This window comes from Denticeps clupeoides, chromosome 15 (genome assembly GCF_900700375.1).
Source record: "Denticeps clupeoides chromosome 15, fDenClu1.1, whole genome shotgun sequence".
Taxonomy (NCBI): Eukaryota; Metazoa; Chordata; class Actinopteri; order Clupeiformes; family Denticipitidae; genus Denticeps; species Denticeps clupeoides.
The window spans coordinates 14,846,400-14,859,130 of NC_041721.1; the positions used below are offsets into that span (position 1 = coordinate 14,846,400).

The following is a 12,731-nucleotide window of genomic DNA, read 5'->3' on the forward strand; positions in this document are numbered from 1 at the left end:
ATATGCTCATAAGCCACATGTATTATTCAAACATTCAAATGAGCCACCGGCCGGTGAAAAACAAAAGTTTGTTACGTGGACGTGGCCATGGCCGTTTTTTTTTTTTTTTAAATGATACTTTCCTTTTCTCGTTTGTTCGAGTGGAATGCCAGGAGATAGACAGCATGTGCAAGGTGACGTCTAGTAATAGAACGTGCTTTTACAGTCGCAGAACCATTCATCTCAGGCCACATGATGTGGGATCCACATTTATTTAGGCCACAGAAATATGATAAGTTGCTGCATGTGACTGTCTGCCCCCTCAGGCGGAGGTTTTAATGGTCCAGGTACGAAGACACTGAACTGCTTGTGGTCTGACAAGCCCACTGTCCATATATATATATATATGTTTTTTAAGAAATGGGACTTTTTAAGGATGCGGTCTTGTGCAGGGCTAAGAAAAGGAGCCTCTTATGTTCACTTTTGGGTTGAGTTACTTTGGAGAGCTCAGAGGTTGCTGGGCTTTAGCTTCACTGAGCCGGTAACCAGTACATGAGCCCACTGTCCTCACCAGAGCTTTTACTGGCAGTGTTTTTTTGGGGGGTGGGGGGGGGGGGGGTGAACTGTCTCAAGGTTTTAAAAAGCCACGGACTGTTAGACTGAAACTAGTTCATTACTGTCAGAAAAAAGGAGAGGCAAAAAAGAAAGAAGTGGGGAGTTCTGACCTTAACTCACTGACGATCTATTATCCTATTGTATTCTTTGACAGCAGTAATAATAATAATAATGATAATCAGGGCTGTCAAATAGAACACATTCATCACTGCAATTAATTTATACTATTAATTATTTTAATTATTATTTTGCGGAATTTTAAGTACTGTGACAGGTCAGACCTGCAACATGAATGCGAAATCCTGACATAAAGATTTTTTTCAAGGTGATTTTGATGGCATATCTTTTGCCTGTGCCAGCATTTCGGCTCATCTTTTTTCAGGCACAATAAGCAGAAATTGGGCAAGACCAGAGGAAAATATCTGAATGCACATAGTACCATGGGGCTCATGGTTCACAGCATTTTTGGGAACTGGATTGATTTTTAGGTGGGAAGGTTTTTAATAAAAAGTTACGTGACTGAAGTATTCAAGGCCAAAGTCATTTGCACTATATCTTCAAATCTCACTGGGCGTTTCATAAAAAACCAAAAAAAACAAAGAACAGATCATCTTCTCCTCGTCTGTCCCCCACTTGTCTCTGTCATAGTTATAAATATATAAATACGTTTTATATAATAATATAAATAAGTCTTGTTAGTGATTAATTCGTTTCAAAATGTGCGACTAACTAGTTGACTCGATTGACACCCCTGTTAGTATTAATATGTCAATGATAATATCAGTAATAATGCAAACTTTTTCTTAAATTATTTATTTCATAAAAACTAAATCTCAAAGATCAACTAGGAGGGGAAAATGTTTTCTGAGTGTAAAGGAAACAAACTAAACATGACGTTATAAATGATGAACATGTACGAGGTTATTTACGATTCTGGATATCGAGCCGAATCGCCGCTTAAAGGATGTAAGTATTTGTAAATTCGGACCTGCGTGTGTCGAGGCGAATCAGCTCGCCCGGGGTCTGTGGGGGTTTATTGAGTGTGCTGTTGTTGATCTGCGGGCAAATCCCCACTCGCCTCTTACCGCCTCGAGCCGCCCCCCAGCCTCGCTCCGCTTCCTGCTGTGCCTTCCCTCCATCCCTCTACCCCTCCATTTCACCTGGACCGTCCAGGCCTTCTCCCCATGCTCCCTCTCCATCGCCCCGCCGCTCCGCGTCCGGAGTTTCCTCCTCGCTCCGTGTCTTTCAATCCATCTCGATCTCTCCATCTCCCCCCCATCCACCCCCTCTCTCTTTTTGATTTTTCAAGTTTAATCTCTGTCTCCCATAGACACGGGTTCTTCAAAGGCTTTTTTTTTTTTTTCAGTTCCACAGAATTACAAAAAAACTCAACCTGTGCTGTTTTTTGTGTGTTTTGTTATGAGGGGATGTGTGATTGTGTGGAAGGGTTGATATTTCCACATCATTCCAGTCAGGAGGTTGCGCCTCCATAATTGAATGGCGGCAAGGCTCTTGTTTTTGCGTTTTGATCTCATGTAAATGTGCTGCTGGTCCTCTTTGGGGAGTGGGAATCATTTTGTATTCTGTGCCTCTGGTCTGGTAGGCCTGGCTCTGTACTCGGCCATACTTATGCTCTGCTCATCTGAATCAGTACCGCACCAGGGTGGACAGATGGTTTTTATTTTTTATTTGGACCGGGAGCCACAGAGTTTGAATTCTGTCATTCAGAGAAAAACAAACCCCGCCCACCTAAAAAAAAATACGCCTGTTACCAAAACCTGGTGGCAGCTCTCCAGCTCTGTTTGGCTTCTCCCTGGAGGCTGAGGTTGCCCTATTTTAGAACATCCTGGACTACTGCAGAGCAAAGGGTGGGTTCAGAGTGGGTGGGTGGGCAGTGGGGCTCTGTTTTTATTTTCACATTGGTTTGTTTAGTGTGTGTGTGTGTGTGTGTGTGTGTGTGTGTGTGTGTGTGTGCAGTTTTGTGTCTACTGCAGATCTAAAATAAAATGAAACACACACACACACACAGATAATGGCCATTTTTTTTTTTTTTTTGGAGATGTGAACTGTGCACCTTGAAACGCAAGCGAAATACAAATGAGCGCGGCCGCGTCCCTCCCTCTCCATTTCATTTCATCTTATTAAAGCGTGCGGATTGTCACCGTTATTTACCAAATATAGACTGACAAAGAAAAAGTGGGAATTTTTTACTGATTGAAGATCAAAGTGCCAAAGTCTCCTCCTCAAATCCCACCCCTTCTATTAGGGCCCCTTAAGAACAGAGGAAAACATCAATTTCTCACACATCAATGGCGGCTTCATAATCAATTGAAAAAGACACTTGTATGGGGATGCAAATCTTATCTTTGTCTTATTAAAGCTTTTAGAAGATACATGTCAGGATTTAATATTATTAAATAAAAGAGGTTGGTTTTTAATCTAAAGATGCAGAGGCGTTAGTAATGGTCTAAATCAAAGCCAAGGGACTCTCTTAATTACCAGTAGAGTTTCTCTTTCCTTATTAATATTGATAAAATATACTGTGATCTGATCCCTGTCCTTATGATGCATTTTGGTGGTGGTTAATGAACAGAAATAGGACGTGTTATTCCTTTCCCAGACAGGCCTGTAACAAAGCGGTCGGGGATTCATTTACCTTCTGACCAGTAGTGACGAGGGAGATGCAATCCTGGTACCTCCTGGTGTGGATTTTGAGGTTACGGTCTGGGTTTTAGGTGAAATAAAGTGTGGTGCATTGAAAGGCTGATGGAGTTAACGTGTCTGCGGAGGGGGGAAAAAACTGAATGGGAAGAATTTCCATGAAGAGCACTTCCCCCAAACAATGTGGCGATTTATGCATCTACTCTTGCTATCGCCAATTATCTCTGATTTCTTTCAAGACAATAAAAGACAAGCCTCCAAGCACTTAGCACTCGTAAAAGCGATTTTGAAACTGAGCGCTTTTAATGACTATTTTGAAGCATCCATGGTTCTGTAAGGAACCTTTTCCAAATGGGCTTTATCATAGAGTCCAAAAGGTTAGAACAACTGGCCTTTTATTCATGCAGCCCCTTCGCAAAGATCCTCAGTAATGAAAATCATATGAATAGAAACAATTACTTACAAAAAAAAAAACCTCAATTACTTCTATCTAGGAACAATCAAAAGAACTAGACTGACCAGTTTTACTAAATGTGCCATCATGTCGAAGACAGAGCGCAGTGGAACAAAATGTCATGTTTTGCGGCCCAACACCGCCATATTCATTTAGTTCATGTGACCAAAATATAAAGGGTAACTTAAACCAATAAACTTCCCTGCCTATAAGAAGTATTGCTGTTGTCCTGTGTTAGGAGATCCAATCTTCTTCTCATCTCACCACAGGAAAACGTTTTTGTGATCCGGTTAGAGCCAGATGGGGGTTTTTGGGCCAAAATTCAAAGTGCTGTGCGCAGCACAGAGTAACACTAGCTGTGCGTCGAGAAAAAGCGTTTCTACCATGAGGTTTGGCGGTGGCCTCCTCATGCTGTTGGGCCACTTTTCATCCGCAGACGATGGGCGTACTGTTAAAGACGGAAGGAGAAACGAGGGGAGCGAAATATCGGGGATATTCGACGAGAGAACCTTTTTCAAGTTTACCTTTCAGCAAGGCGATGATCACAAGTGTTGGGCCCAGGCAATGCTGCAAAGACTCAAGAGCCAAGAGGCAAATGTCCTACAGTGGCCCAGTAAGAGTCCTGATCTCAGTCCCATTAAGAATCAGAGTTCTGAAAAGGACTGAAAAATGTTACAAGTTTCATGCTGCCAGCCTGCAGCAATTTCTCCTGGAAGTGTGTGCAAAACCAACACACACTCATCCCAACGCGCTTAAATCTGCAGCACATGCTGGCTGGAGTGTTACCTGCAGACGGATGTGTCCACAGGTAATACTCCAACAATCTCATCTTATGTTATAGTCATGTCAATAAGAGGACCATTTCAAAATAAAAGTCCCAAAGATTTCTTGTTTTCAACATTGGGGATTGGGGAGTGATATTTTTATGCCAATAATAAAAAGAATAATAAATGCAAGCAAGTACATGCATTTACTTTCTAGATGTGGGTAATGTAAATTACCATTCATTGATGCTACTTACTGTGTAAATCATGGTTCTCTTTACAGTAAGATTTAGTGAAATACATTTTGTGTATTTAGTGACATACAAAGTTACCGATACCTTTACATTTACGCCATTTGTCAGACACCCTTATCCAGAGCGACTTCAGTAGTTATCAGTAGTTATAGGGACAGTCCCCCCTGGAGACGCTCAGGGACACAGTATTAGAAAGTGGGGTTTGAACTTGTGACTTTGTGGTCACTGTTGTTGCGAGTGTGTTTGCTGCTAGGGTACTACCAGTACCCCCAATTAACAAGAATAAGTTGTGCCAACAGTGTACCATGAAAATAATTTGAGAACTAGCAGTTCTCAAACTAAAATTAACTAAAATTCATCATTTTAGTTAAAAACGTCCAAGTTATTGATTCAGAGTCAAAATGAATCAGTGAAATGGATGAAAATTCTACTTTAAATATACTTTTTTATTTTATTTTACAGCAATCACAATATATACTAGATCTAAGATCATTAAAACCAACATTTGCTGAATGTGACAACTTTCCTGTTGGTTCACTTTTCAGTCCGGTTTTGCTCTCTATGACATGACGTTTAGTTACAGTCAAGACCAACTAAGAAGACTTGAGATTTATATAGTAATATTTATAAATGAATAAGCTGAGTACAGTATTTCATTTCTGAAATAAAGAGATATGCATTTTAAGAGACTTTATTTTTACTGTAATGAGCAATTTTTTTATTGTCTGGCTTCTAAAGCGGAGCTGACCTCACGTTGACAACTCTGCTGAGCATGCTGGATTATTATTGGCGTATGAGACGTGTTGTGATGCAGGTTAAGACTCAAGGCTACGTGCAACTGATACATGGCGAAGAGAAAAAGTTTTCTCGACGCTTATGTTTCCAACAGCCTCCGTCACCTCTGACCCTGCGAACAGCTTATCTGAGCAGAGTTCAAACACAGGGCCCGTATCACTCCTTCACATCCATCTCTTCAAACACCTGCTGTTTATTCGAACTCTGCACACGAACAGCGCGCAGCATTTTCTCCTGTAATTGAAGAGAAATTCTTTCATTAGCATCAAGAAGCACCTCATTTGCCGCAAGGCCATTAAGCCAGAGTGAAGGGCCCGAGTGGCTGTGTGGACGACTGAGGATTTAATGCCGAGCAAAGCGAGGCCCGGCAGATATCATCAGAAAACAATTTCATTAACAAAGAGAGGAAGAAGAAGGGAAAATAAATAAAACTCTCACCCGTCCACCGTTCCCTCTCCCACTCCCCCGTCCCTCCTACACACTCGTCTTTTTCTCTCTTCCTCTGTCTGCGTCGCTCTCCAGCCTCCACACACATGATGGTCTCTGTTCGGCGCTGATTGTCAGGCATTCTTCTGGCTGTTGTTAAAATGTTCTTCTTTCTTTTCCCCTGGGTCTTTCTGTCCTCGGCAATAGGCCTGCTGCTTCCTGTGTGTCTTGCCCATGAAGACGGCCCCTGAGAGGAGGTGCTCAGAGTCTCTCAAAGAACAATCGCCACTGGGGCCCCTACAAAAGCGTGGGCAAAAAACAAGACCAAAAAAAAAAAAAAAAAGGCCCATCCTTTTACAGGGCACAAAACAGGGTCAGGACAAGAGTGGCTTTTCCGTATGCATCCAATACCACGCTGGAATAATGGGCGAGGCGGGTTAAACAAAACAACGGCGCTTACATTTGCACTCTGCGTGCACCTTACAGCCAGGATCGACATGCAAATATGAGTCCAGACATATAAATGTATTGCGTTCATGTAAATACACGTATGGTGTTTGTTTTGTGTGTATCTTTAGCCTCTGTAACCTGAGGTTTCGCATTTTATTTCTCGAAAAGTGCCAATTTGGTGTTACAGTGTCACAGACGAGGAGAATTTTTCACTGACAGATGTCCGGTGCTCCTTGGCTGCCGTATCTGTGGCGAGCGCGCTGTCTCCGGAGAGCGAGCGCACATGCAGACGGGCCAAGGGGCAGCGGTCAGGGTGCCCAGTCCCGGCCCGGCTCCTCCTGATTAATGACCATGGCAGGCGTCTCTGAAAAAGGGGAAAAAAAACAGTTGGGTACCTGACTCAGGTCTCCTGAAACCTTTCCCACGATGCTGTCCAGTCTTCGAGACGTAACGGGGCCGATGCTCCCTGGACGTAACCACAGAGTTGACCAAGCGTGACTCACATTATCTTAGTGTCTGCACTTTTAATAATGAAACCACCGTGGCACACGTGAATGTAAATTATATACACCTCCCATATGTAGAGTATTTAAAAAATGCCTGTACTGCTGCATACAGCACTGTTCTGTAAAAACCAGTCTGAATGCTTTTTTTTTTTTTTACATATACACCATAAAGGAAACTTTGCATAATAAGCTTATTGACATACACAATGTCGAGGGCCATTAGGGCCACATAATTGTGGTTAACCAAAACCAAATTAACAAATAATACATATTATTTGTCCCGAGGAGGGAAAAAAAATGCTAAAATGGTTAGCAGGGCGTCCCTCACAATGGGGACATTTGCAATTGACAAGGCAGTTGAAAAGGTTAAATGCCAAGTTCCACTCGTTAAAACCGGAAAAAAAAAAACAACAACTTCACATTGTTTTATTCATCTAGCTCAGATGGGATCTGGCATAAATGAGGCCGTAGTTACTATTAAACAAGCCTTTAAAATGCACATATTGTTACTCTGAAAACAACTGGATGGACCATTAACAGGCCCCGTAATATGCTAATTAAGCATAGAGCCTCGGCAGCCAGCAGGGGAAGGCAACAGGCATTATGGGTAATTAACTGTTTGCGTACAGGACATTTGTGTGGTCCATTATTTCGTCCTACATGGTGGCAGAGCACATCTTAGTGTCCATTATGAGCTTCTTCCATTACAAAACGGAAGTTTGATAATATACGTATCCGATAGCGAGGCGGTTCAAGTGGAAGGGCCTTTACATGACGAGGAAGGGCTTAGCGACATTCAAACATACCTGGACTTTTTTTCATTAGAGGATTTTAGAGTCAACAGACGAGCAGGAGGCCGAAAAACGATGATTAAAATGCACCCAACCTGGGAGATCTGTCAGCCACCCGCTGGGCCCATTGAGAGAGATGCAGGCTGGGAAACTCAAGTGCTTTGGTCTGGTATCTGCAAGCTCCAGGCCTGGGTGGCGAGCCATGGGGCGTCTACGTGTTTGTGACCTCACATTCAGACGGCGCCCATACAGAGGTCCTGTTCATCCTCTGGGGAATTAAAAAAAAAAAAAAAAGAAACCCTGCTTGCAACAGTTTTTATCATTAAAGCATAGCAAGAGAATATATTACATGCTCATATAATCTAATTTTGGTTGCCTTATTTCAGATTGCACTATTTTGACTAAATATTGGCAGCATTTTAATAGTTTGGAAAATTATTTTGTAGGTTTGTACTGTGGTGCTATTTATAATAGTAATAATAACACAGCCAGTGGAGGAAAAAAAATTCAGCGCTGCAATCCCTGTGCATCTTTTCAATCTTTGACATGTGACGCTTTGTATTGCCAACCAGAATATGTGGCTGCGGTTTGCATTATTAAAAATAATAATAATAATAATAATAAATAAAGTAACATAGTCATTACCCAGTCATGGTCCTTTATGCAATCACATTATACCAGGATGTTGTAAAAGTAAAAGCAATGATAATTGAGCGAAATATGATAATATGTAATTAAAAATCCCGACCTGGCAACAACCGGGCAGGCAGTTCTAATCCCGTATTAAAAATAATTCAGTCCGCGACACGGTGATGAGGTGAACTTTTTATTCTGATATTGTTTTCGACCCCCCCCCCCCCCATACCCCCCACCCCCGTTCTTCTCTCTCTCTCTCTCTTTGTATATTCATAATGAATACAGGTTCTCTCTCTCTCTCTCTCTCCCGCGATCCGACCGGCCTCATTAGCCCGTCTGCCGCGCAGCCCTCCTCTCCTCCGCCCGGCTTCCAGCTCCCCGCTCCCCGCCACGTCGCGCCGCGCCGCGCCTCCCGCGAACCCTCCGCGGCCGCGGCTGCACACGGAGACTTGGCGCTCGGGCCATTTTGTTGGATATCATTTCTTTTTTTTTCTCCATGCACGTATTTTAAATGCAACGGGTTCGTTTTCTTTGATTGAAGCAAACAAACCAACAAACGCATAATTATTTGTGGTTACCACGTTGCGCCGGAATTATCTTAATTCTTTTCGGCACGCCGGGCGAACTTTTGGGCTTTTTTTTTTTTTTTTAACATTTATTTTATTTCCCTGTAACCCACGACAAAAATCCAGGAAGAAGGGAAAATAAAACAAGAGAATGAAAAGGAACGATATATAAAAAAATGAAACAAGGGAGTGGATTGGACTAAAAGAAATAATAAAATAAATAATAATAAAATAAAAAAACCCAGCGCGCCTCGGCGCCTTAAAAAAAAAAAAAAAAAACCCTGTCCCGTCCCTCCTTCCCTCCCTCCTTCCTTCCCTCCCTCCCTCTCTCCCTCTCTCCGCTCCGAGCCGCACTCCTCCGCCGCGTCTCCTGCCCCTCTCTATTTATGAAAACGTCACTCCGGGTCCCTCCCCGTTTGAATCTCATTAGCGTTTTTTCTCGTGTGTTTCTCCCTGTCAATAATCCCGAATCCAGACTCTCTCTATTTCCATCCCTCTCTATCTGTCAATCAGCGCCGCCTTTGAACTGAAAACCACTCCGACCAACTTCAACTCCTCAATCCGAGCGGCTCGGCTCCGTCTCCGGCTCCTTTTTCTGCCAACATTCCCCCCTTCTTTTTCCTCCACTTTTTCCTGCTTCACCCCGGCGGCTCCTTGAAAAGCGCCGATACAGACTGAACAAAAAAAAAAACTTAAAAACTCGGGATTCGGGATCAAGGGTTGCGAGAGGAGAGAAAAAGGAGGAGAAGGAGAAGAAGAAGGAGGTAAAAGAAAGAAAGAAACTTTGCGCGGCTTCGGCGGCGGCGGCGTGTGTGAGTGAGTGTGTGAGTGTGTGTGTGTGAGAGTGTTTTTTTTTTTTTTTTTTTTTTTTTTGCCCCCCAAAATTGCTCGGGAAAAATGCCGCAGCTCAACGGCGGCGGAGGGGACGATTTGGGTGCGAACGATGAAATGATTTCCTTCAAAGACGAGGGCGAGCAGGAGGAGAAGATCTCGGAGAACTCCTCGGCGGAAAGGGATTTAGCAGACGTCAAGTCCTCGCTGGTGAACGAGTCGGAGACGAACCAGAACAGCTCGTCCGACTCGGAGGTAAGTGGCAGAAATCATGGCGGCCGCGTTTACTTTTAACTTCCATTTTCTGTAACGCGTGAGGGTGGGGAGAGGCTCGCCAGCACCCCCCCCCAAAAAAAATGCATATATAAAAAATTCATAATAATAAAAATAATAATATATATGTATAGACGTGCTACTTTGCAATGTGTGTAATTAATGTGAAACGACGTGCCGCCCTCCCGCATGTGGCTTAAACGGAAATCCCATGTTGTTGTCTTCTTCTTCTTCTTCTCCTCCTCCTGGTTTCTTTTGCTGTGTTTGAAGGCGGAAAGACGGCCCCCGCCTCGGTCCGAAACTTTCAGAGACAAAACGAGAGAAAGTTTAGAGGAGGGTGAGTTCTCGCTCTCTTTTTTTTTTTCTTCTTCTCTCCTTCCCTGCCGCTTGTGTGCTTGTTTGTGCCTCACGTCCGTCGGACTTTTATTCTGTAAAACGCAGACCGGGGCCTTAAAACTCCCCCCCCCCGGGCCATTTTATTTTATATATATATATATTTTTTTTCTTGTGAAATATAATTGTAAAAAAAAGTTTAATATTTTCTTCTCCACTTCTTTTCCATCCTCTCCCTCTCTCTCTTTCCCCCCCCGCGCCATGTTAGCTGCGAAAAGGCAAGATGGAGGGCTGTTCAAGAGCCCGCCGTACCCGGGCTACCCGTTTATAATGATCCCCGACCTCACAAGCCCGTACCTCCCCAACGGGTCCCTGTCCCCGACCGCGCGCACAGTAAGTCTGTTTATTTCCGCTCCTCCTCTTCCTCCTCCTCCTCCTCCTCCTCCCTCTCTCCCCGCCGGAGCCCCGCGGCGGACGGAGGGGACCTTTCTCCCGCCGACCGCTGCCCCGGTGGTTATTACGCGTCGTACGACTGTCACTGTGTGTCGTTACGTCTGTTCCGGGCGCGTGGCCGCGGCGCGCGCTCCCGTCTCCGGCCCCGGGGGCGCGCGACCCTGCGAGTTCCAAAGAAAGTTCATCAAACCGCGAACGTCGCTGCTGCTGAATTTAAACACGTCAGAATCACGCGAACAGGCGGAGGTTTTCCTTCCTTTTTTATTTTTAATGCAGGTATTTAAACAGCAAGTTCACAGTCCGTGTTAATTTAATTATGCCCATTCCGACAAGGTATTAATAAATACCAGAAACATAAACCAGGGAATATGAAACATATGCAAATCGGTACAATGAATGGGCTAAATGAAACGTTGCATGATACTATTATATTGTTTGTTACTGTATTATTACAGTATTTTTGTGTGCTGCACAACAGTCTAATAATGTATACAGAATTTTTATACAAATTCTTTTACTCCGCGTGGCTGTGGCTCCTCTTGTCATATCCTCCATTTGCATATTTTCTGGTTTAACTCAACACCTCCGCCCGGCCCACTGGCTAATGGCCATGATTTAGCAGAGTAATTTGCCCTGTGCGGTCAATCTGTTTAATTTTTATTACAAGTCGTCGCCGGAGAAGCCCGCCGTCTCGCATTACAGGCTGGGCCGCGGCACAGGCATTGTGATCGAGCAATTCATCGAAGATTTATCACGCCCGTGTCAACATCAATAACGCATTAATCATCCAGAAATCAAAAAGACTCAAGACAAAAGCGACAATAATTCGGAATAAATCAGAACGATTAATATGTTGGAATGAAGGCCTTTAATTTGCTGACCGATGATGATGATAATAGAAATACGGTAAAAAAAAAAAAAAAAGACTGGGCCACAATGCTGCATTATGGGTCAGAGCTTCATCTGAAACGTCACTCCTGTTCGTCCTTTTTTTTTTTTTTTTTTGCTTTATTTCCCACAATCTGCTCAGCGATGGGCCTTTAAATAAAAAGGCACGTTTTTTAAAGGACGCCGGCTCTGACGGGAAAGGCCTCTATTTTATGATGGACGTCTTGATGGGGGGGGGGCGTGGCGCGCCGTGAGCGACATCACTGCCTGACCCCTCCGCCCCGCCGACGCCCCTCTGGACGCGTTGCTATATCACGTCTCTGTTGGGCCGGAGACGGCCGCCGCGCTCTAATGCAGTAAGTGGACGGTCTTTTGCTCGTCTCTGAGGTGGGCTACCTGCGCTCGGCCCGGGTGACCGGCCCCCCCGCCCCCCTTCCCGGCGAGCCTTTGAAGTTGAAAGGCGTTGTATTCGTAAGTGCATTACTTAAGTCGGCGCTAAATAATTCAGGCCGGCATCGATCACCTGTCCTCTCCGCTAAGTAACGTGGAGGGAGAGCGTTACGAAGCCTTATTACAGGCCGGATCGCGGCGGTCGCCTCGGCTCTTCTACCACCCACCCCCCCACCCCCTTCCACGCGCCGACTTTGACAAAAGACGTTCGTTTTTTTAAATCCTTCGTTTATTTCCTTTAGTCATTTTTATTTTATTCAGACAGTAAATTGTCATTATTGCCACAAGAAGTGTATTTCATAATTTATTAGAAGCCGTTTGCTGTGACGAGATTTTCTTTTTGAGAACAAAAATGAGATTTAAGTGTCGTGTCAGACGGCCACTCGTCTCTCGCAGCTCCCCTCAAATCAGAAACTCATTTGTTCTCATTTAGCCGCCCGACATGAAGGTGCACCTCGGGGTGCCCGACCCCTTCATCCCCTCCGCTGCTCTCCCCTCTCTCTCTCGCTCTCTTTACATCCTCGCGGAGCACAATGGCCCGCCAACCGTCCTCGACTTCACCCCCTCGCCCCACCCGCCCGGCGCGGCCCTGTTTTTATTCAGGGG

The 12,731-nt window shown here is 44.4% G+C and overlaps 1 protein-coding gene across 29 annotated transcripts in view; it reads left to right on the forward strand.

Moving 5' to 3' along the window:
* The first annotated feature begins 9,760 nt into the window (after positions 1-9,760).
* Positions 9,761-12,731, forward strand: part of tcf7l2 (transcription factor 7 like 2) — a 73,223-nt gene continuing 70,252 nt past the window's right edge. For 13 of the 29 annotated variants that reach the window (XM_028953934.1, XM_028953935.1, XM_028953941.1 and 10 more), the window contains exons 1-3: positions 9,764-9,983; positions 10,272-10,338; positions 10,603-10,727. In XM_028953934.1, coding sequence (XP_028809767.1) covers positions 9,795-9,983; positions 10,272-10,338; positions 10,603-10,727 — 381 coding nt within the window. In that variant the 5' untranslated portion in view covers positions 9,764-9,794. Of the gene's footprint in view, positions 9,984-10,271; positions 10,339-10,602; positions 10,728-12,731 lie in introns of all 29 variants that reach the window. The other 16 variants (XR_003742501.1, XM_028953948.1, XM_028953956.1 and 13 more) reach the window with 3 other exon arrangements.